The sequence below is a fragment of the Carassius carassius genome, chromosome 33 (genome assembly GCF_963082965.1).
Source record: "Carassius carassius chromosome 33, fCarCar2.1, whole genome shotgun sequence".
Classification (NCBI taxonomy): Eukaryota; Metazoa; Chordata; class Actinopteri; order Cypriniformes; family Cyprinidae; genus Carassius; species Carassius carassius.
Window position 1 is genome coordinate 8,482,046 of NC_081787.1, and position 24,348 is coordinate 8,506,393.

General features: G+C 37.3%; 1 protein-coding gene and 1 long non-coding RNA gene across 3 annotated transcripts in view; one reads left to right on the top strand and one right to left on the bottom strand.

The window, feature by feature from the left end:
* Positions 1-24,348, bottom strand: part of LOC132114224 (uncharacterized) — a 534,277-nt gene that overhangs the window by 146,904 nt on the left and 363,025 nt on the right. The window lies entirely within an intron of this gene.
* The window catches only part of LOC132113679 (transcription factor COE1-A-like), a 129,213-nt gene that overhangs the window by 80,400 nt on the left and 24,465 nt on the right, over positions 1-24,348 (top strand). For both annotated transcript variants that reach the window (XM_059521584.1, XM_059521585.1), the window contains exons 7-10: positions 9,180-9,261; positions 10,969-11,110; positions 17,546-17,676; positions 18,404-18,530. In XM_059521584.1, coding sequence (XP_059377567.1) covers positions 9,180-9,261; positions 10,969-11,110; positions 17,546-17,676; positions 18,404-18,530 — 482 coding nt within the window. The remainder of the gene's footprint in view (positions 1-9,179; positions 9,262-10,968; positions 11,111-17,545; positions 17,677-18,403; positions 18,531-24,348) is intronic.

Sequence of the window (24,348 nt, forward strand, 5' to 3'; positions counted from 1 at the left end):
CGGCTGAGGGGGGGCCCCCAACGATCTCAACCGACAGGCTGAGGCCAGCCTAAAAAGATGCTCAGGACAGTTGACGGGCCACTGCCGCGCATCGTCACGAAAGCTTATATTTTTTACATGTTTTTTAAGCCTTACCGCTTGTCGATTTAAACATTAAAGCATCCAAACACAAGACGAGGAAAAGCTGAACAGAAGTAGCTGGTTACTCGTGCGCTGTATTCGGTGCGCACGAGAGAGATCGAGAGCCGCGTATCACGGACAGCGACACTGAACCGAGCTCTCTTCTGCGAAGTTCTCCTCGAAGTCCCTCCTGCACCTGAACGAACGAATACAAAACGCAGTTTGAACAAGCAAAAAGATGTGAAAGAGCCCAATTCAGTACTGCGGGGTTCTGGTGTTCAGGCTCACGCAGAGAAAAGCCTCTCAAAATGCTTGAACACCGAATTTGCTTCTTTTTGCCCTTGTGCCGACAAAAAACTGTCAGTTATAAGTGAAAGTAAACAGTTGAGGAAAAAAATGGGATGTGTATTATATTGGATGCGTTCATCGTCTCTTAAAGTGACCGCACCTAATTTAGCTACTGGGTGCTGTAATGTTAATCCAAGAAAATGAAAATGAAAATCACTCACTGCTCTTGACTGAATTACTTTGTAGTTTTAACAGTCAAATCAAAAATTATTCAGACACCAGGTATAATTTGATATATATATATATATATATATTTTTTTTTTTTTTTTTTTTTTTTACTAGTAGTATACAGGACACTATAATACATTTATGTAAGTGAGTATAACAAAATTAAGCGAACTGTGATATATTATACCCAAACAATGTTCTAATCTATATATATAAAATTGGGACCAAAAATTATTCAGCACCTAATAAAGCACCATGTATTGCTTACGTGTTTTTATTTATTTATTTATTTATTTTTTCTGAGTTGCTAATGCAACCTTTTCACAACACAGTCTGAACAAAATTAAGCATTGCATGGTAATTGGTCAACAAAGTATTGATAGTTGTGTAAATATTGTCATAATAACAGTTGTCTGTAGTTTTGGTTGATTGTAATCCATTATATACATTTCTATCAAAGTTATGACCATATCAAGACGAAGTTGTTCTGACACAGTTTAAGTTCTTGTCATATTTTATAATCATTTTACAAGCCATAGCCAATAAACTGCAGTAATGTGAGAAATGTTGAAGGTGTTTGAATAAATTTAGGTTTGATTGTATACTGTATTTCATTTTTACATTGAAGACTATCCAGTACTATTTTACATTTAATTATTCATTTCTGTACCTTGACACCTACAAACTTGAAACAAAAAAAACATAAACATTGTATAAATAGCACAGATACATAAGAATAAATGAAAATACAAATTAAACAATTTCAAACAGGGCCCACTGATACAACCTTCACCGGGGCGCCGCTGACCCCAGCTACGGCCCTGGCTGTACTACTTCTGGTCTTGCTCCCTCACACACCTCCACTGGCACTTGTAAACAAAAGCTTTAGCTGCAACGATTACATTAAATCAGGTAGTTGTCCTATGACAATCATTATCCCTCCTCCAGTGACAGCGTTTGATTGACAGCTCCCTAAAACCCATGTGTGGTGGCTGCACATCGTTGCCTGGCTTCAGCTATCAATTACAGGCTTGAATTTGAACCATTTATTATGTAAAATAATTCTCCCGTCTGCACTGCACTCGTCTCCTGAGTCTGGTCCCGCTGTCTGATGTGAAATTTCTCTCCTCGCTCTCATCTTTCACGTTCATTGTCTCTCGCTCACTCTTTCTGTATCACTCAACTCTTTATTGTTATTTCGGAGAGAGTGTGTCTTGCATACATTGCTCTTAAATCGACACAGCCCAGGAAGTAATGACATAAGATGCCAGTGGATTGTCAGAGAGAGGAAATGGAGCAATTCAAACCAGTTAATGCTCAAGAGCTTTAGTAAAGTAAAAGGAACAGGCTTCGTTTATTGTACCCTCTTTGGAGTGAGCATACAATATACTATGATACTTCAATGTTGATTGTTTTATTTATAAATTTTTTCCATTTATTTTTCTGGATGTCTTACACTTACACTTACATGTATACTGACAACTAGTGGCATGTATGCAGCATAATGCAAATGCAATATCACATGATGCCACTGCAGAAATACATGATTCAGTCAGTCATGACTCATTTATTTAAATAATGAAAGTGTAAACTAAGAAGAGGGTTAACGATATAAAGCAGTTGGTCATGTGGTCTCAAAAATGGTATCCCCCATGAGGCAATCTACTTAATGTAAAATAATGAATTTGATTTAAAAAAAAAATCCATAAAAAACAGTAATATTGTAAATCATTATTACAATCTAAATAATTGTTTCATATTTCTATTTCTATTTTATAATGTAATTTACTCCTGTGATGGCAAAGCTGAATTTTCAGACACTAATTGTCTTCAGTGTCACATAATCCTTCAGAAATCATTCTAATACACTTTCAATTTGTTGCCCAATAAATATTTCTTATTATTATCAGTGTTGAAGACAATTGTGCTACTTCATATTTTTGTGGAAACCTTGATCCATTTTTTTTTCTTTAGCAAATAGTTTTCCTATTCATCAAGAACCGTGGAACATGATATTAAACAGTATTTATATTGAAATAGAAACAACATATAAAAAAAAAAATATATATATATATATATATATATATATATATATATATATATATATATATATATATATATATATATATATATATATATATATATATATATATTGCTATATCATTAGTGCTGGGCAATGATAATTTTTTTTAATCGTGATTAATCTCATTGTTATGCACAAAATTAAATAATTAATTCAAAAGTAGTGTATTGTGCAGTTTTTTCATTTAAAATAACTGTTATATGAACAAAAGTGCAATAACATTTGGTTTGCAAACACTTAAATAAGGTGCTTTTTTACAGCAGTATTCCTTTTACATAGTAGCAGTTGAAATATTTCTTGTAAATCTCAACTTATAACATTAATGTAATCAAATTAAATATAAAACCAAAGCTATTTGCCACTGCCAGGGCATTAATGTTTTTATAGAAAATATTTTATAGTTTGACATAAGGCACATTTCCATTAACCTTCAAATTGTGCAAATAAAAAAATGTAAAATACACCTAATGTAAATGCGTACATTTTGCAAGCTAAATATAGCCAAAATCCGTCAAAAACCCACCAAAATACACTGCCATGACTTATAATGGAGGGGGTGAGTAGAGACTTGTGTGTGCGGGATAAGGGTGTATCACACTTGGCAATCTTAACAGTGTCCAAGTGCGTCTGACCCCTAAAGCCTGGTTCGTTTCACTAGTGTGATCGCTCCGTACCATGGTTCGTTTAGCCATCACTGGCTGGGTTGGAAGAGGTAGGCCAGAGCGCGGTTCAGTTGGGCTCGGATGCAGTACGCATGTATTTTCAGAGTGCAACATGATTACCGGTATGTGAACATTTCTGAGCAGCAAAAGTGATAGATTTGTAAAGCAATATATTGTAAGAGGACCTTCATGTAAGAGCTGCGCTGCTGCAGTCTTAGGCCCACCCAAATGCTCTCATTGATTGAGACGCATGGTGACACCCATCCTAAGCCAGTGCTGATCAACATCCTACCCCTCCCGTGACTTATGGTTTGTCTGTATGTGTATTAAGAGACAGTGAGCAACGGACTTTCATAATAATACAAATTGGCGTTAACGCGCAATAAAATAATTGTCGGCGTTAATCAATTAATGCATTAATGTGAAAATAACGTCTTAACTTCCTCAGCCCTACTGTGCACCTTTAATATACAACTTGACATATTAGAGGTTTTTAATAAATGAATACATTCTGTAGACCAAAACAGTCCACACAAGCTCAGCTAAATAGGACTAAAAATAAATACTGCTTTCACTCTGAGGAAACATTTGTAGACAATGGACGACACAGAGTGTAAATTCTTCTGCTCTCATGTTATGATAAGAGAATTATCTTTGCTCGCTCGCCATTTCTTCTTTCTTTCTCTCTCTTTCTTTCTGAAATAGTTCTTCGGTTGCATTTGGCACCAAACTCGCAGGCCAGTGCAGAAATCCAGCCATAATAAATGGAGGGAGGAGGGAAAAATAAGACATTTGAAAGACCAGCTAAGCAAGCCGGTGATATTTCTTTTTTTTTTTTGCCTGGGACAGATCTTTTGGAGATGTGTATTGTAAGCAATTTTAGAGCTGTCAGCACAACATGCCTACTGGTCTCAGCTTGCCTGAAGGTGGAAAGAGGGTAAGGTTAGACTTGTTGTAGCTGTCGGATTGTTCTACTTGCATTTTTATTATTTAATTTGAAGTATCTGGTCTTGAAGGAATTATGATCATATTAGACACTGTTCAGGAGGCAGGCTAACCAATGCACATGCCTATTTTCAAAGCATGAGTAATATGTTTTTCTAAAGGGGGGCTAAGAGAGAGAGCGAATGACAAACAGAGGCTGAAACAGACAGCGAATTACAGGGTCGCCTGGCTTTAACACTGCCCCTTAGAAGATTAGCCTATCACTCGTCAACATGGTGTCGCCTTACTCAATTAGCCACAACTCAAACTCTGTGTTTTAAACAACTGCAACATTCCTATCATGCCCACACAGTAGAGGTAATGGAGAGCTGCCTTGAGAGGACATCTGCCCCTGCTCCCATTAAGACAGCCCATGGTGCTGTCTCAACAAGGCATTCTGGGAGACGGGAATGAAGATAAGATGGCGTAAGGTGAGGAGAGAGCGGATGAAGAAAGATATCATGCCTTACCGAATGGCACTTTGAGTGTTGCTCCATGGCAAGAACTGGCATCGGCTGTGTCTCCCAGAAATGGACACATTTATATTCTCTTTCTCTCGATAGCCCCCTCTCACACTCTTATGGTCTGCGTTAGCCTTCATAAAATATTAATGTTGGTTGTGCTCAGTGCCATAATTGCCATCTCAGCCTCTGAATAATTGATGACTGGTGCCGTTGACTTGGTCTCATTTACTGAGAGTGTGGGTAATACCATACTCGCACATGCCACATGCTCTTATGCCATGCTGCAGCAGTTAATGCTAACTCCAGATCAGCCACTTTCTCTGTATGCTGCTATTATTCATCTGAAACCACCCTCACAGCTACAGTCAAATGCATTTAAATCAATAGCGCAAGTGACTAAGGCTACAAGTATCACTGCAAACACGGGGGAGAAGTGGGGGGTGCAATTTGATTTCATTTGATGTGCTTTTAGAAGCGACTCAAACTCAATGAGGGGCTGCAGAGACTTTCCCTAACGCTCTTCCATTTATTAAAGGGCATTTTTCTGTGAATGTTGCTTTTTGTGTGGGTGTCTGATTGTAAAGAGTACTTTCCTGTGTGGATTTTTTGTATTTAATTTGACGCCTAGCGAAATGGGCTTCGTTTTTTCTGAATCATTCCTTGGCTGAGATTTGAAGACAATAACACAAGAGGCTTAATGGCTGAGTTTCCACGTAAGGCGAGTCTGCAGGAGAGTTAATTAATGGGCCAGAGCTGAGGGGACAGATGTGACCCTTAGACAGACTGAGGTCAAAGGTCAATTTGTTGAGTATTTCATTAAACCTGCCTACACCTACCCCATCACCCCTCGATTGCTGCTTTGATTCATTGCTGTCCTTCTTTTTGCCCTGACTTTCACTCTTACCTCTCTTCACAGATTGATAACTGGGTATGCTTCAATCACCTGTTAGTGCAAAGTGAACGTCATTGAGTATTTGAACATCTATGTTCAGTCTGAAGGGCACTGCAAAATGCAAAGGGAACAATACTATATCAGTACATCACATCACAGAAAGTGTAAATAGAAGTTACTGTTTACCATCTGAATATCACAAAAAGTTTGATAAAAATAAACACAAAGAAGTTGAATTCTTCACAGCAGCCTGTATAAAGCATACAAGATGTGACCGTCACAATGTCATCATCATAGCCATAGGTAAACAATTAAGAAGACATACATATTTTAAAATAACAAAATCACACAAATGTTTATTTTAATTATCACACCTATCATTCATCATATTTTTTTGGTGTTTTTATTATGAAAAATTAAATTGATTTAAATAAATAAAAATAATATATATAAGAAATTGAGAAAGCAAGTGATCATATCAGAGTGATTTCTGAAGGATCATGTGACACTGAAGACAGGAGTAATGGCTGCTGAAAATCCAGCTTTGCAATCACAGAAATAAACATATTTTAAAATATATTAAGACCAAAAACAGTTCAATTAAATCATAAATATATTTTACAATATAACTGTTTTTACTGTATTTTCAATCAAATCATGCAGCCATCGTCAGGCTTCTTTCAAAAACACCATCTTAGAATTTTTTTAACTGTAGCATACATGTATATCTGTGTGACTCATTTGTCTTATGTGTTTGATGACGACATTGCAGCATTTCTAAATAGTGCATTTTCTCAAGTGAAGTAAACTTAAACAAATATAACCTGCTCAATTTGTTGGGAGCAATGAACACTGTGACCATGTGAAACAGAGCACAGCTACTCTCTCATTCTTCCACGCCATCATCTGTACTCTTTCCATCTCAGTAACAGTTTCATTAGCAGCCAGTTTGATGTGTCTAAAATTACAATGTAAGAGTTATTAAGCAGGGCAGTACGTATGACAGGTCAGTCTCTTTGCTCTGACTTAAACTCATCCTACTTATCAGACACTTGGAGTGTTGCCCTCTTTCTCATGCTGACTGTGGTAATAGCCCTCTCTAATTGAAGTGCTCTTAGCCATGCCATTTGCAACGTACCGTCCAATCTCTTCTAAAAGCATAAGGTCCCTGTCCGAAGTGCCCTATGGAGGGGACAGTGCACACTTTATTAAACATTACACGTGTGATTACATGTCCTCTCCCTGTTTGGCAGGCATCGGAGTACTCTCACTATTGCTAATGGAGCTATGGGGTCAACAAAGTCAAACTAAATTCACATTACACGTGGATGAGGGCTCTAAAAACTATGAGTGAGAGTTAGGGTTAGACCAGAAGGACAAATTCATAGAGCTGAGGGAAAGAAAGACAAAGGATGTCTTCCTAAAGTGAGGGCACCAAGGGTTTTGCAGGGGATTTAGGAGGACTATGAGAGCGTGATGTCAGCGATCGGGTTAAGCCCAGACTTATCTCCACACAAAGCAAGAAAGAGTAAGAGAAGGAAAGCGAGAGTGTGGAAGAATAAGGGACAGGTCAAGAGCGCTCAGACAGGGTCAGTGACAGGAGGGAATCAGTAGGGAAGAAAGCAGCGGCTTAGAGCTCTTAAATGATATTATAGACGAGGCCTGTAGCACTAATCTGTTTATCCAAACAACACAGTGGATAACACACACAAACATGTTTTTATCAATGTACACACACACTGAGCTTCAAAATGAAAGATGATATCATACATATACATATATATATATATATATATATATGTGTGTGTGTGTGTGTGTGTGTGTGTGTGTGTGTGTGTGTGTGTGTGTGTGTGTGTGTGTGTGTGTGTGTAACATATATTTATATATGTCACATACAGTGAACATACTGTTTGCATTTTCCATCTGACATGCTATTAGGCACAAAGGCACGAGAAGGGGATGAATGGATTGACGCACATGGATGTGAAAGGGTGTAGATGTTAGAGGGGCGACACAAACAGTAGATTAAAGAGCAAAGGATGAGGCCTGGACCGCTTATCCTAGAGGAATCACAGGCTGCACACACAGACTATGCATCTCACATTCCTCCAGCTCTAACAAGCCAGCTGCACACACACACATACACGTTGGTTTTCCTATCATGGTGGTGTGGGCTTTCCATTGACTTCTATTGTTTTTATAATAAGCTATTACAGACTAGCCTTAAACCTTTACCCCTAAAAGAACTCAACTTTTTGAATAATACTACTACTAATATTAATAATAATAAATGAAATATTCATGAATCACTTTACCTTTGAAGACAGCCCTGTGTGTCTATGTACAAATATATGTACTGTATCTTTCTAAAAAAAGAATAATAAATTAAAAATTGTAAAAAATCGTTTTTTTATTCTTAAAATGCAAAAAGTTTTTTGTTATGGCTAGACTGTAAGTTTGGGTTAGAAACATTATATATGTCGTCACTGTCACTCTTGATCAATTTACTGCATCGTTGCTGAATAAAAGTATTAATTTTAACAGTAGTGTACAGTATATAAAACCAATAGTAGTCTATGGTTTGTGCCCTTTTGACATGTCAATAAAAGTATGCTGAGTGTTAGATGATTAGATTCATAGACATAAACTCATTTAAGATTCCAACAGCTTCAACCCAAACTGTGATCACCAGGCTAAAAAGTGTTAATGCATTCATGTGAGTAGTGACAGACAGCAGATATAATAGTGGATAGATGCTGCAGACAGATACCAGTGCAGTGAACCGGAAAACTATGAATGAAGAAAAAAGAGAGAAACCCCACTGTGCTAATTAATATTGCAGATTTCAGACCACAGAGAGGGAGGGAGAACTCATTTAAAATGCATAAATAATAAACACTTACAAATCATTTGACACACTTTATTAATTTGATCGATCAATGGCACAGTAATATTCACAATATTGGATGTTCTCCTGGGAAGATGAGTAGAGTGATTAGGTGCATCTAGCTGCTGATTTTATACATCTCTGAGTAATAGTTGCTAAGGATTTTTATCTACTATGGTTTCTTTATGAGGAAATCTCAATGTATTTATGACTTATGTGAGTCTAGGTGCTCTTTGCGTGACCTCGACAACACACTTCTATCTCTCTTGATCTTTCTCCTGCTTTCTTATCCTTTACTCAGCTGACAAACCTCTTTCTGGAATCTAAACAGATAGTCAGCTATTCATTTCTAAGACCAGTTTGTTACTCATTGTGTGCGTGTGAATAAACGTCTAACTGTGACCTTATGAATGCACAGAATATGTAGGTTCAGTAGGTTAAAGACATATATTACATCTAATGTGGTTAATGTCAGTACCATACAACACTACATTTTTTACCTCAATTTCACACCAAAGCATTGAACAAAACAGCTTTACCTCATAAATCCTCTTACTCTGTGTTTTTTCAGGTTTTTCCTGAAATTCTTCCTCAAATGCAACCAGAACTGCCTAAAGAATGCAGGGAACCCACGAGACATGCGACGATTTCAGGTAGGACCACCTTCAGTCAGTTCACACTTCATAACTAAAGTGGTAAAATTGCAATTTGAACCATATGTAAGTGGATAAGATGCTTTTGCATTGCTTGCTGCATGAAATGGTAAAATGTCCATTAATAACACTAAAATCGTTGTTATATTAATAATGCTCGACAAATGAGTAGTTAATGAACATTTAAATAATTTGAATTTACATAAAATGTAATATATTTTAGGGATATCAATCGGAAAACCATAAAGGAAGCCTTTTTTAATTTAATTAATAAATTGACTTTAAATACAGTGAATAATTTTTATCAATATCAAAAATGTTTTTTTTTTATGTTTAGATAATTAAATTAGATATTTAAAACAACTCAAATTAAGATAATTGAACATTATATATATAATATATATATATAATTTATTTATCTATTTATTTTTTGTGAAAAACACACTGATCAAAATTAGAGAATAGTAACCACTGTAGCACAAAATTTATTTACAACCAAATATTAGAACTAAATGTTTGGAGGGTTGAAGCCGTCTAAAATTAGTAGTTAGTGTAGAGGCTCTTGCTTTGACTGACTTCAGCACATCTGCAGCCGCAGGACATCGCTAGTTTCTCACACTGCACTGATGTGATATTGGTCCACTCTTCTTCCAGTCTCTTCAATAGTTCAGTAACTGTAGTGGGTTTCTTAGCCATATTTTTGAGAGTTTTTCAGTTGGGTTAAGATCAGGACTTTATTATTTCAATGTTTTCAGCTTCAAAGAACTGCTTTACCCATTTTGCAGTGTGACAGGGACACTTTCTTGCATGAAAATTGCAGGCTGATTAGGATATGCTTGCAGGGAAGGTACCGCATGTTGCTGAAGGAGGTTCTGGTAAACATTTGCATTCACTCTGCCATGTAGCTGTATAAGAGGCTCAACCCCTGCTGCACAAAACATCCCTCAAACCATGACACTTTCTCATCTACCTTTCACTGACTTCTTTATGCCCTCTGGGTTCAGTCTTTCCCCACTTTGACACTGAACAAAATTTTCTCATCTGACCCAAATAAATTAAACTTGCTCTCATCACTAAAGTGAACTTTGAACCAGTTCTTCTCTCTCACACAACATGCTCCTCAGCAAAGGTGAGCCTGGCTTTTTGATTCTTTCTGCTGATGGCAGGCTGTCACTGCAGAGATTTCCTTGAAATTTAGAAAATTGTAGGAAATTTGGAACTCCACTGTATATATATATATATATATATATATATATATATATATATATATAAAGGTATGAATGGTTGATACAGATGTAGAGAAGAGGGAGAAAAAAAAGCTTTAAGCGAATGAAGTGGTTGCCCAGAACAGGGATAAGCGGTGTTTGCCAAGTCTCATCAAGCCCCTTCCTCTCTTGAGATTGAGAGACCTCTCAAAGCCTGAGAGCCATTTAAATCAAGAGGCTCCTCAGTTGCTGTGGGACACCTTTAGTGTATGACTTCAGCTCTCTGAGAGCTGTTAGCTGCTGTCATTGTTCCAGGCTCTCTGGTGAAATGTGCCTATTCGTCAATTTATCAGTCAGCAGTTACTTACAAGCATACTGTGTGTATTTGCTGCTCCAACACTTCAGCTGTTTGTCTGAGCTACGTATTAATTTGTATACAAGAACAGAGTATGTCTTTGTGGGTCAAGTGAAGTAATGTACAGTCATCATTTGTCTCTTGCAGGTGGTGGTGTCTACGACGGTCAACGTGGACGGTCATGTCCTGGCTGTGTCTGATAACATGTTTGTACACAATAATTCTAAACATGGACGCAGAGCTCGCAGGCTGGACCCGTCTGAAGGCACTCCGTCATACCTGGAACACGGTGAGTGTATATAAAGAACACACGTTTGTCATATCAGTACAAATTCTTCATATTAAATTGTTTCATAGTAACAGAACGATTGAGACAAATGGGAGAAACAGACAGCAGGAATAAAAGACAAAAATGTTACACCCACAATGTAATGTAGTGACAGTTTCCTTCATTGTACTTTCTCACACAACCAACTTTTTGCACACAGCTAACCAATAGCAGTGATTTCAGGTTTCCTCCACCATCTTTGATTGACTTGATAGTCTTGTATGATGTTTTGGGAAATCAACCTACTAATGACTTGTTGTTTCAGCATATAAAGGGGATAGGAAAACATTTAAATAATGAAAATAAATCAATAAATCAATACACTCACATGCAAATGGTCATGGTCAAAAAAAGAATGTCTGTCATGGTCCGTGTTGGCTGTGCTTCATACATCACTACAGTATTGACAATGGATCTTTTGACCACAATGTGTTTTTTTGTTTTCACTATAACTCATGAATTTGAATGTGAAACCTTCATCCAGCCCAGAGCTTTAACCACTACAGTACAGTATATCACACTTCCCTTCCAAACTACTTTCAGCTAGTTTGCACGCTTTATTATTTAATGATCCAGGGTGCAGTCGAGCACAGACGAACACTTTTTATTTTCCACTGGCTGAAAGACAACTGTGACCGTTCAGTCAACACACAATGACTCTGAGTTAGCACCTCTGTGTGCCGCTGTCATGTTTTGAAGTCATGCTGATGCCAGATATTACAGGTGGTCTGAGCTAGCCAGACTTCCATTTGAATGACAAACAGCATACCAACAGTAGCAGTGCAACAAAACACCAACAATCCAGGGCTAAGAAAAGAGCAATGAACGCAGCATTCCCCAAGTGGCCTGTTCTCTTTAGGATTGAACATGTGTCTTACGGGACCTCTAAGGCTTAAGCACAGCGCATTTATTTTCTGAATGACATCTGGCATTATCTGCTGTCCTCCACTAGTGTTGCAGGATACAGTGCGATCCTCCTAAATCTGTCTAATAACATGTGGACTAGATTTGAGCACTGATTTGATCCTCCGCCGCAATCAAATCCAATCATTTTCTCATTTATGTTTGGGATGATTCTTTTTTCAGTTGGACTGTTAACCTCTATTTATGATGAGAAACTGAGGATTTGAATGATAATGCTGATGATGATTAAGTTCTCTCTATTCTCCTGGGAATGTCTTCAGTCTTTATATGCAGTTTCCTCTGCACTGAGAAGATTAAAAAAGTCAGTTTTTCTAAAGCCTGGACATATTTGGAAAATTGTGGGGATTTTTCTTCTTTCTTTTTCTTTTTCCAAAAGAAAGTATAGGATAATTCCTGAGAAAGACAGGCTTATATTGTAATTCCTCATTATGTCTAATATAAAACCCTGACATGCACATATAGATATATTTTTCTTGGAGGGTAATACAGAAACATGTCAGAGCTCCAAAATTCAATACAGAGTTCTTGTAATAACTAAATTCCACTTGAAATTTAAACACCTGTCATTCACTGCGATCTACACATTCCTGCCACTTGTGTATGATTTTAAAGGAATAGTTCACCCAAAAATGAAAATTTGCTCACCCTCAGGCCATCCAATATGTATGTGAGTTTGTTTCTTCATTGGATTTAGCATTACATCATTTGTTCACAGATGGATCCACTGCAGTTGATGGGTGCCGTCAAAATGAGAGTTGAAACAGCTGATAAAACATTACAAAGTAATCCAGTGCATTGATTACGGTCTTGTGAAGTGAAAAGCTGTGGAAAGCGTGTCTGTAAAAAAAAAAAAGGAAAAAAAAGATGTATATTCTAGCCAAAATACAAGTCTTCTATCCATAATATTGCTTTTTGCAGTGAAAAAAGTAATTTAGTCTGAAAACAGGAGAGAAATATGCACAGATCAAGCACAGTTTACAAGCAAAAACAGTCTAAATCAAATATATCTGTAAACAACAGGGGATAAATTTTTTTACTGGTGAAAGCGGTATTATGGATCATTGATTATGTCCATACCCCTTATGGACATATGGGTATTTTGGCCAGAAGTTTAAAGTTAAACCATAAAAATGGATTTATATATTAATAAATATTTATTTATTTTATATTTATATTATTATTACAAACATGCAGCTTTTCACTTCACAAGAAGCTAATTGATAGACAGGAGTCATGTTGATTTATTGTGGATTATTGTGATATTTTTTATCAAATGTTTGAACTTTCATTATGATGGCACCTATTCACTGCAACAGCATGCTTCCCTTCACTCACCCCTGCTTAGCCACTCTTGTCCATTATTGTGTCAGTTTTAAACCATTTCCACTCCCCTCCAGCTAATAATCCTGTTCTGTCAGATATGTCGTGCATGTGTGTTGATTGCTCTAGGCTGCCGAGACAAGGGTAAAGTGAGGGCACCAATACATTAGGTCATGTCACAAATTCACTGTGGAGGAAAGAGGTGTCTGCAGGGCTCGAGAATGTTAATTTGTAGAAGAGAAAGCTATTGTGCATGTATCTGAGATGTGTGTAAAGAGTGAGCGTGTGTATGTGTGCACACAGTGTAAGGGAACAGATGGTGGCAGAGGAGGCACCAAAGTTTAATCCTATCAGATGGATTCACATTCCACCATCTGCTTAATCCATGCACAATTTCAGCACCCTGCAAAAGAGTCGTCCTAGGCCAAGATTACAATCACAGATTGCTCCACCGTTCCTCTTCATCTCTCCTGGTTTATCACGCCGCCAAATTGCATTATGCCCAGCAGTCACCCACAACACAGCTCCTACAAAAGAAAAAAAAAACACACACACAGACAAGCTGGGGAAGTCCTCATGGCCGCAAAGTGGATTACTTCACTTCTGAAAATTACAACATGGCTAGTACACATAATATACGTGATGTTTTGGTTTGTCTAAGGAGATTTGGTTTGTATATTTGGGGTTTTTGAAATGCTTTAAAAATCATGTTCCTTAATCTAAAATATGTTATTCCCTGCAGTATACCTTCAGGAAAACATTCAACAGCATAAAGGACACTGTAAATGTGAATCCTGGGAGACTAAGGTCTTTCTCAGAAGCATCACTATACAGGCCTGCAAGTTTTGAATATTATTACTTACCATTTAACATGGATATAAAAAGTCTTAAGCTCACCCAAAAAGTGACTACACACTTGTAAAACAGACTTTCTGTTGTATCTGAATAATATAAATATATCAATTTTAATGAATTTTATGAATAAACAAATGCAGAGTGATAACTAAGAAAAATAAATAAATAAATAATCATATATACATATATGATCAAATAAACGCATCTTTGGTGAGGATAAGAGACTTTTTTTCTCTCTTTTCTTTTTTTGTAGCTTGTAGTGTTGCTAACTGCTTTTTCAAAAAGGTATATGATTGTACTTTGGATTATATTTCACATTTCTTGTAGGTTCACAAACTACAGATTACCTTCCCCAACACTGTTCCCTGGACTATTTTCCCCCTTCTGATGAGAAGAAGTGTCCCCAAGTCTCAGTCTCCCCTGCTATTATCTATGCTAGCTGTTCCCAGACTGACACATACCAGTTTGACCTGTGCGAGTGAGGCGTACAGCCTTCTCTCGTCTCATCTCAGTGCAGGTTCTATCAGCAGCACTGAGCACTTCCTACACACAGGCCATCTGCCTCCACCACACGTCTGATTTAGTTGCACCATCAAGCGAGCGTTGAGTGTAGCCCCCCACCTTCGCCTAGGGGTCCTGCCTTCAGTCAGAACTCTGTGTAACGCTTGTTAAAGGATGTGAGTTCAGTCCCCCCACCAGAGTCACAGAAGACAACAGAGCTGCCCCTAACAGACTCTCCCATTCCCTGCCTCAGAGGGTTCTTACTTTTTTTTTCTCTCTCTCTATCTCATGTCTTTTCCTTCTGTTTAAATCCAGCAGCAAATTGGAACAGCCGTAATTAGTCAGTTAAAGTGCCTTCAGTGTGACACCAAGCTTTAGAATCTGGTGCCAAAGTTCAACACGCTGAAATGAAATTTAAACTCATTAAGGTGTTGAATTTTTATGGCTGGCTGCTGTTTTCTCAGAGTGTCCCAGGGCGCCTGGCCTTTTGATCGACTGCTGTAAGGACTCTAGATTTCTCTGTTCCTGGCAAACTCTAGCGCTCATGACATTTGCACGAGTGTCATAAAACAAGCGCTCGCACCTGGCCCCCTCTCTCCTCACACACACATGGGGTCATTGTAATATTTAATAAAGGTGTGTGTATAATCAAGCGGAATTAGAATTCATGTTCTCCTTCCACCCCTGGAGGGGAACGAAGGAGGGGTTGGAGGGAGGAGTGCTGATAAAGTACACTCATCACTGACTAATCTTTTCCAGTCTGACCCTCAGATTTCATTAATTATGTCCATGACTAAAACAGAGGCAGAGGGGAATTATGCCTTTCATAAGCAGAGCACCAGGGGGGCTTTCACATTGTGTCTTATTGCCCTGTTTTGCCTGCTCTCAGTTTGGTCAACCGAGTGTAAGCGTCTGTGGACAAGAATGCATAAATTGTATGAGCTGTACTGTTCTGCTTGGAGTGAGGAGTCAGGTTTTGTGTTGATAAAAATTGATATAACGTGTCAAAAAGATGCAAAGAGATAATAAATATTCAATTTGTGTAATATTATTGTAGAAACTATGTCAAAATGACAAAACATTAAACAAATAACTGACAGATGATCGAAATTCATCATACTAATGCATCACCCCTACAATATGGAAGCTGTGCAAACATGATTTGCTGATAAGTTGATTATTTTCATGCTGTGGCTGATAAATTGATATTAAAATATAATACTGTTTTGACTAAATCATTTACAAATTATTTGAATTTAGGTATTGCAACTTTATATAGTACATTATTTTGAGACATGCTGAAGATTATATTGTATATTGTATATAATGTAATTATTAAATATTGTAATATAATTTATTTAACTTTTTTAAGTAATTTAAATAATAAAAAGTTATTAACTTATTAACTAAAATTAAATTGTGTTTTGAAGAATATAACTAAATGGGCATCAGATAGCAAAGCAATCAAAATGTGTAAATTGGGAATAAATAGCAGTTGGTGTGTGTGTGTGTGTGTGTGTGTGTGTGTGTGTGTGTGTGTGTGTGTATATTTATATATATATATATATATATATATATATATATATATATATATATATATATATATATATATATATATGACTGTGGAGGCCAGGTCATCTGGCGCAGCACCCCATCACTCTCCTTCTTGGTCAAATAGCCCTTGATGCCTTCAGTGTGACTCTACAATTTTCAAAATAAAGATAAATAAAATAATGAAAATAAAGAAAACTCTTTGAATGAGAAGGTGTGTCCAAACTTTTGGTCTGTACTGTATATATATATATATATATATATATATATATATATATATATATATATATATATATATATATATATATATATATATATATATATATATATATATATATATATATATATATATATATGGGCTGTCAAATCGATTAATAGTGATTAATCACATCCAAAATAAAAGATTGTGTTTACATGTTGTGTTTACATTACTTATATAATTGTATCATATAACCTATATGTTGTATGTTCATTACATAAATATACTGTATATATATATATATATATATATATAATCTAATTAACCAATGGTAAAGAGAGAAGAGAGTATATAGTTGAACTGTAACAGTGCAATCTGTTAAACTATGAAGTGGATTTGGAGTGGGGTTTCTCTCACCAGTGAGGGGTATAAGAGTGAAGCAGAGTCAGTGTAACGTTCCCAACTTTCCCAACACAGCTTGAAATGATCATGGTGAGGTTGCAGGTGATTTCCGGGCAACCACAGCAGTGAATCATGCTACTATACAGGGTAGATTGAGATAAATGATCGGTGAGCGGGCGTCATCTCTCATGCTCGTGCCACTGTCAGGGAGCATATGGGGACGGTGCAGAAGAATGGCCACAGTCTAATCATATGTGACGACTCTAATGAGTCAGTCACTTGTCATTAAGCGGTGCCTAAAGCTTTCTAATAGAGTGTGGCTCATAAATCTATTTGCCGTAATCAGGAAGAAATCAGCGGCACAGGTTTAGATTTATTTCCTAAGTATTTAGCATGAAATTATGTCACAGGTAATGCACACGAGTGATGATTTGCTGGATGCTTCCAGATGTTTATTCTGATGCTTCTTGACATTATTTATGTATAAACTCTTTACAGGTGTCTCGATGTACAATCAAATACATAAAGTCATAATTAATGTACTGTATATTACGTATGCCTTTCAAGGTAAACTATATGTTTATTGTACCACTTATTGGCCACTAGCTTACACATTTTTTCCACTTCCTCTTTCTCTAAAACAGCTACTCCTTGCATTAAGGCCATCAGTCCCAGTGAAGGCTGGACGACAGGGGGTGCCACAGTCATCATCATTGGTGATAACTTCTTTGACGGCCTACAGGTCATTTTTGGCACCATGCTGGTATGGAGTGAGGTCAGTTACCTTCCTAAGCAAACTTTTGCCCCCCCAAAAATTAAAAATCCATGCCATGCTTTAGCCAAAAAACAGAACTGGGACTCACAACTATGGTTAAACTGAATTTGAATACTAAGAAAAAAGGCATTTGATATTTTTCTTATACTAAGATGAGGGACAAAATGAAAGGAAGAAAAACTGAAACACTGACATCCCCTAACATCTTAAAATATACCATAAGCTATGTTCAGAATAGAATACCTTCTCAAAAAAAAAAAAAAAAGGTTTCTGTGTACTTGCTTAAGATGTCATGTATACTGCACAGTATACACTGCATGCTGCCTACTGTTCTTTAAAAAAAAACATGTATCATTTAGAGCAACAATCATGTAGGCCTATATTGTTGTCACATGACTTAATTATGTTGTATGTGTGGAGGTGGCCAATTAGCATAATTAAAAGAAACAATAATTATAAATAATTGAATGAAAATACAGTATATTTATAAAATAATAATAATTGAGTAAAAATAATGAATCATGAAAGAGATGTTAAAAATTGATGATCAGTTCAGGTCCTACTGTATGTAACACTGGACATGAAAGGTTGGACACATTGCATTTTGTTTATTTTAATATTTTGTTGTCTTATTTCAACCTACATAATCTACCTGTTTTATTTTGACAGCAACAAAAAATAAGAGCCAAAAAAACAACAGCAACATACTTCTCATTTTCTCTTTCAGCTCATTACCCCTCACGCCATTCGAGTGCAGACTCCTCCCAGACACATACCCGGGGTTGTGGAGGTCACTCTGTCCTACAAGTCAAAGCAGTTCTGCAAAGGTACACCAGGCAGATTTATCTACACAGGTAAGAATAACATCAAGCACCTTTAGCTGTACTCAGCCAGTTGTGTACAGCCATCATGTCTTATTCCTTTTCAACTGTTCTTGATTTCTCGTCAGTCTGGGTTGAGTAAGTCATCCTGTGTTTCTTGTAGCAAGAAACCTACGCTTATTACGAACGGTTGTGCCTCGAACTCCAGGAAGATCATGCAGCCTGCACAGATAAGGGAAATGTAGGACTTATCTTTCAGAGGAAAAAGAGGTCACCTGTGATATCTGCTGGCTTAAAATGAGTTTACTGTACACTCTACATAATGGGAGTTCAGCCAACGAGAAGTAATTAACTTCAGACTTCCAGAAGTAAGGGAACCGCATGATGGAAGTATTTGATGGAATCTAATGGTAAAACAACGTAAAATCAGTGGAGGAAGAGGTGAAGAGTTTGTTCGCTGATCATGCAGCTTTTTTAGTTTAAATTTAGAGTTTGCAGTCAAAGTACAAGCACAGCTTTTCTGAAGAGCGTTAAAACGCTGAAGGGAGCAATGTTAAAGGCCTGTCTCATCAATAGGTTTAAGCAGTGCACAGCAGTGGGTATTGTTTGCTCAGTAGGTGTCTATGTATATGCCTGTGCATTCGTGGGTGTGAATGAGTATTCACGTTGGGTTTATGGTGCTGGACTTGGCTTCATTTCATAGGCTATTAAGCGAGCACATGGGCAGGAATGGAGGGAGGGATTTAGACGTTCGCACACAACAAACACACATACAGCAACACACCCTGCAAAACAGAGGGCAGATGGTCAGCCCGTTTTATGGCTGCACTTCTAGATGTGCCCCTTTTGCTGAAGCTTCAAGCTTAATAACCATCAAGAATGCTTTTGATTAAATATGCTGTTTTTCATGCACACAGCACTCAAATTCAGTTTGAAACTCAATGCTGTTAATGACAAAAGACCAAATGCAGGGCTGTTGGTCTCCACACACATTAAAATGGCCAGTGCAGATCTGACCTCCAGCCCTCAGGTTGGCCCCACCGTGCAATTCTCCTCAACTTGAAGCATTTTGGCCATCTCTCTTCCCCTTGTTCCCCTTTCCCATCTACAGCAGTGGGACATCAGCCTGTGTCTGTGTCTTTCTCTCATGGCTCCAGTTGGCACCTGTGCCTTGCCCAGTTGCCAGTGGGTACTAATCATAGAGTATTGGCAAAGCTATGTGGCAGCTGGCAGTGGAATTACACATGGGGCATCTGGCACCTCTAATCAACTTCTGTCAGGCAGAGGAGATGGAGACCTAATTAAATCATTGATGTAGTGATGCTGCCTCGCTCAAACACCACACAGCCATGTGGAAAGGCTGAGACGTACCTGGAGAGCATCCCTCACAGCCATTGTGGAGAGAAAAAAAAACAATCCTTTCAGGAAAAAAAAAGAAAAAAAAACTTATTTAGTTTACCTTTTTTTTTTTACTTTGAATGCATGGTTCTCACAAGTACAGTATGTACAGACCATGTGCATGATTTTTGATTATTGTCGTTATGAGTAAATTATGACACTGATTATATTTGACACTGTTCCATCTGTATTGATAGAGTTGTTTTTTTTGCTTTGACTTCACTCTGATTATGAACCAAGCAGTCACCCAGTAAATGGATCCCTCAAAGGCCTCTTATTTCAGAAGTCTCGGAATCTCTAGGATTCTTTGCACTCACTTGTGTGAACTGTACCTCTGACTGGCCAATGGTCTGTATTTAAAAGGATAGTTAACCAAAAAAACAAACATTCTTTAATCATTTACTCACCATTATGTCATTCCATACACGTATGACTGACTTCTATGGAAAACGGAAAAGAGAAAATTCTAAGAAATGTGATGGGAGTTGTTTTTCATGCAGCTACAACAAATAGGGACTAAGCTGAAAGAATCTAAAGCACCATAAAGTGTGTGTGTGAGAATTTTTAGGATGACAAAGTCAGTATCGGAGAGCAATTGACCGACTGACTGAGTAACAGCATTTTTCAGTGTTGTGTGGTACAGTAGCCTTCATTGCCCATCTCACCAGACACTTTTTTTGCATTGCTAGAATGCTATAGTTGAGCTTCAAAGAGGAAGACCCAGTCAAAGTGATATCACCCACAGTTACTGGGCCTCTGCAATTAAACATCCAGAAGCTCTCTGCAATTATATTTATCATCAGAAACAATTAAACACTCCCCGCCTGGGACATTACCAGAGGTGGGTAGAGTACCCAAAACTCAAGTAAAACTGTACTCAAGTAAAAGTAAAAGTACTTCTAGAAATATTTACTCAAGTAAAAGTAAAAGTACTAGTCTTGAATAGTTACTTGAGTAAGAGTAAAAGAGTATCGGATAAAAAATCTACTCAAGTAGTTAGTTACTAGTTACTTTGGGTCATATATACTGAGCCTATTTTTATTTAGATATATAGATAAAATGTATGTAATGTATGTGTGCGTGTATAAATGTATATATTTCATCAGCCTTTACTCCAATTTATGTAATTTATTATAAAACCCTGTCTGTTTACTTAAGTAACAGATATAGGTGTCATACCATAACATATTTTTAATATGACTGACTTTATATTAAATGTGAATTTAACATTGAAAGTTAATGTGATATAAATATTGCTACTAATCTTTCATTGTTCAGAAAGAGAGCAAATAACATTTACATTATTAAAGATAATTTTCACAGACAGTCTAGATTTTAATCACTCTCAGAAACTCCCATTAAAATCACTGAAACTGTTAACACTGTGAAATCAATATTTAATTAAAGATTCGTACAAACATCTGCACTTTGTTGTTTCTGACGAGAGAATTCGCAAGAAAGAGGTATTCAGTCAGTGAGCGAGTGAAGGAAGAACCGGAATTTTAGCGATGACTCATCGGAACACCTCTGATTGGCCAATGCTTTAATAAGCTCAAAAGAATCATGTGTGATTGGTTATAATGCGCAGCGCTGCATAAACGCATCTATCTCTGGCTCAGCGCCAGCAAGCGATCACAGATCTGAATTTAGCAGCTGATTATATGACTTGCTGAACGTACTCACGTCGGTGTGATTGTATTAAAATTAATAAAATCTTAATCGGCTATTTTTTGTCTTTTGGAAGCTGCATTCAACTTGACTCCCCTCTGTTATAAGCCACACACGTACAACAAACTAATGTCAGTGGTATCGTGTACTGTAATCGAATGTAGCCCAAGTTATTACCTGTTAAACAGTAGACAGCACACGCGGTGTTCATCTAATAAGGATCTCCATCGCTAGCAAATAATAGCCTTTGCAGATTTCAATTCAGTGCAGTTCCAGCCACGTTTTCAATGCTCTTTCTGTTCTTAAACGTTACAACTCCGAGTGAACCACTTCAGACGCTCAGCGCGTGCGGCAGGGAACTGAACGACTCATTCAAACTGATTCATGAACCAATTCACTTGTTTGCCAATTGGTTTGATCAAGCCTTTGAACAGAATTGACTCAAAAGAATGAATCATTCGCGAAAGGGCAATCGCTCATTGCCCAGAGAAAAGTATGGCGTAAGTAAGTACGGCGCATTTGGAATAAACTGAAGCACCTAACATTTATTGCATTAAGATAAAGTAACGAGAGGAGCGTCGCCCAAAGTAACGAAGTAAAAGTACAGATTTTCCCCAAAAAATTTACTCAAGTAAGAGTATAAAGTACCCATCTTTAAATATACTCCGAAAAGTATTCGTTACCCCAAAAAATTACTCAAGTAAATGTAACGAAGTAAATGTAACTCGTTACTACCCACCTCTGGACATTACCCATCCTGCATGGCACTCCGCAGATAAGAGAGATGAATCATTCCTCCCTACTTTCTCTCTTCCACCCTCCCTTTCCAATTCATCTGCCACAAATGCATTTCCTTGTTTGGTTGTGTATTACTTCTCACCAGATTGCCATATTTGCATCATTCGTCAAAGGGGTTTTCCATCTGTTTTTTGAGGGAAAGAGGCAGAGTTATAATGGTATCTGCTAGTGAGCGTATTTGAAGCCCTTGTGCAGCCCATAGATTGGAGGTGTTGATGAATCACTTGAAATGTTCAGCAGGCAATTCATTGCTGCTCAGTATGCAGGCCAGTGGGCTGAACAGCACCCATCATGCCCGATATTAAAAGACTCTGCTCGATCACATTAGAGGGAGCTCTATGCCTGCCCAATGATTAAGTCTAAGGGAGGCATTTGTCACTTTAGTTGACGAAAAGCCAGACTTCACATCATACATGCGTTCACCCTCTCTTTTAATTCAAATGCACGTATGTTGGGGTCCAAAATTCTGAAACCACAAGGGAAAATCTTTCTATTTGATATAAAATGATATCAGCTTACAACATGAGTGAAAAGTTTAATGAATTTGGGTAAAAAAATGTAATATTTAGTTTACATGTCCTTTTGCCTTAATGCACTTGAGCTTTTAGGACTTTTTTGTTTGTGTAAAACCTAATAATCATGTTATCCACAGCATGATTTCAAGAATGATCCAAAAAGTAACTTGTGCTACGAACACAAACACAAATCTGATTAATGGCCTAGAATTATTTCTTAAATATTTCATATTCGTGATAACTCTCCCAAGGCTGCATCTATTTGATGAAAATATAATACATATATACATATACATATACATATACATATACATATACATATACATATACATATATAGTACAGACCAAAAGTTTGGACACACCTTCTCATTCAAAGAGTTTTCTTTATTTTCGTGACTATGAAAATAGTAGAGTCACACTGAAGGCATAAGGGCTATTTGACCAAGAAGGAGAGTGATGGGGTGCTGCGCCAGATGACCTGGCCTCCACAGTCACCGGACCTGAACCCAATCGAAATGGTTTAGGGGTGAGCTGGACCGCAGACTGAAGGCAAAAGGGCCAACAAGTGCTAAGCATCTCTCGGGGAACTCCTTCAAGACTGTTGGAATATATATGTATATAATTCCATATATATTTCCACATGTGTTAATTCATAGTTTTGATGCCTTCAGTGTGACTCTACAATTTTCATAGTCATGAAAATAAAGAAAACTCTTTGAATGAGAAGGTGTGTTCAAACTTTTGGTCTGTACTGTATATATATACATTCTAAATGTCTTCACTGTCACTTTTGATCAATTTAATGCATCCCTGCTGAATAACTCTAAATAAATAAATCTTACTGACCCCAAAAACTTTGAATGTTAATGTATATAATAATTTCTACATGGTCTCAGATCTTTGGACCCAACTGTAAATGTACATCCTTTATGCATTCATAGTCACCAACTTATTTTTTCCAAGCTCTAGATTTGATGGAGGCTTTCTTCTTGAGTGGCTTGAGTGATCGTTCGATTTTGATAATGAGTCTCTTTAATTCTATTGACAAATGGGGTCACACTAGGTGATCAATGATAACCGTTCCAATTAAATTGCTAAACCTCTGCATGGTAGAGATTATAGCCATAAAGATATAGAGCAATTGGTTTGCTCAACAGCAGGGCACATTCAGTGGGCCATTTCACACAGAAGTCTCTGTCTTTTAGGAGCTTCTGCTCACGATCAAGAAAAACAAGTCATCCATTTTACGGCCACAGGTTCCAAGATTTTATCTCCCCCCGTGTCTTAAAGTGATGCCTTATTTAGCTTGTCGAATTTTCCAAATAAACGTAATCACTGGGTTTATGGAAAAATGGATAAAAATGAGATTGTAAGGTATTGATCCTGGTGTGGGGAGGGCTGAGGAAAAACAGGCCTCATCTATATAGGGAGAGAAATGAAGCAATAACTCAGGCAGGCATCGAACACCCTGC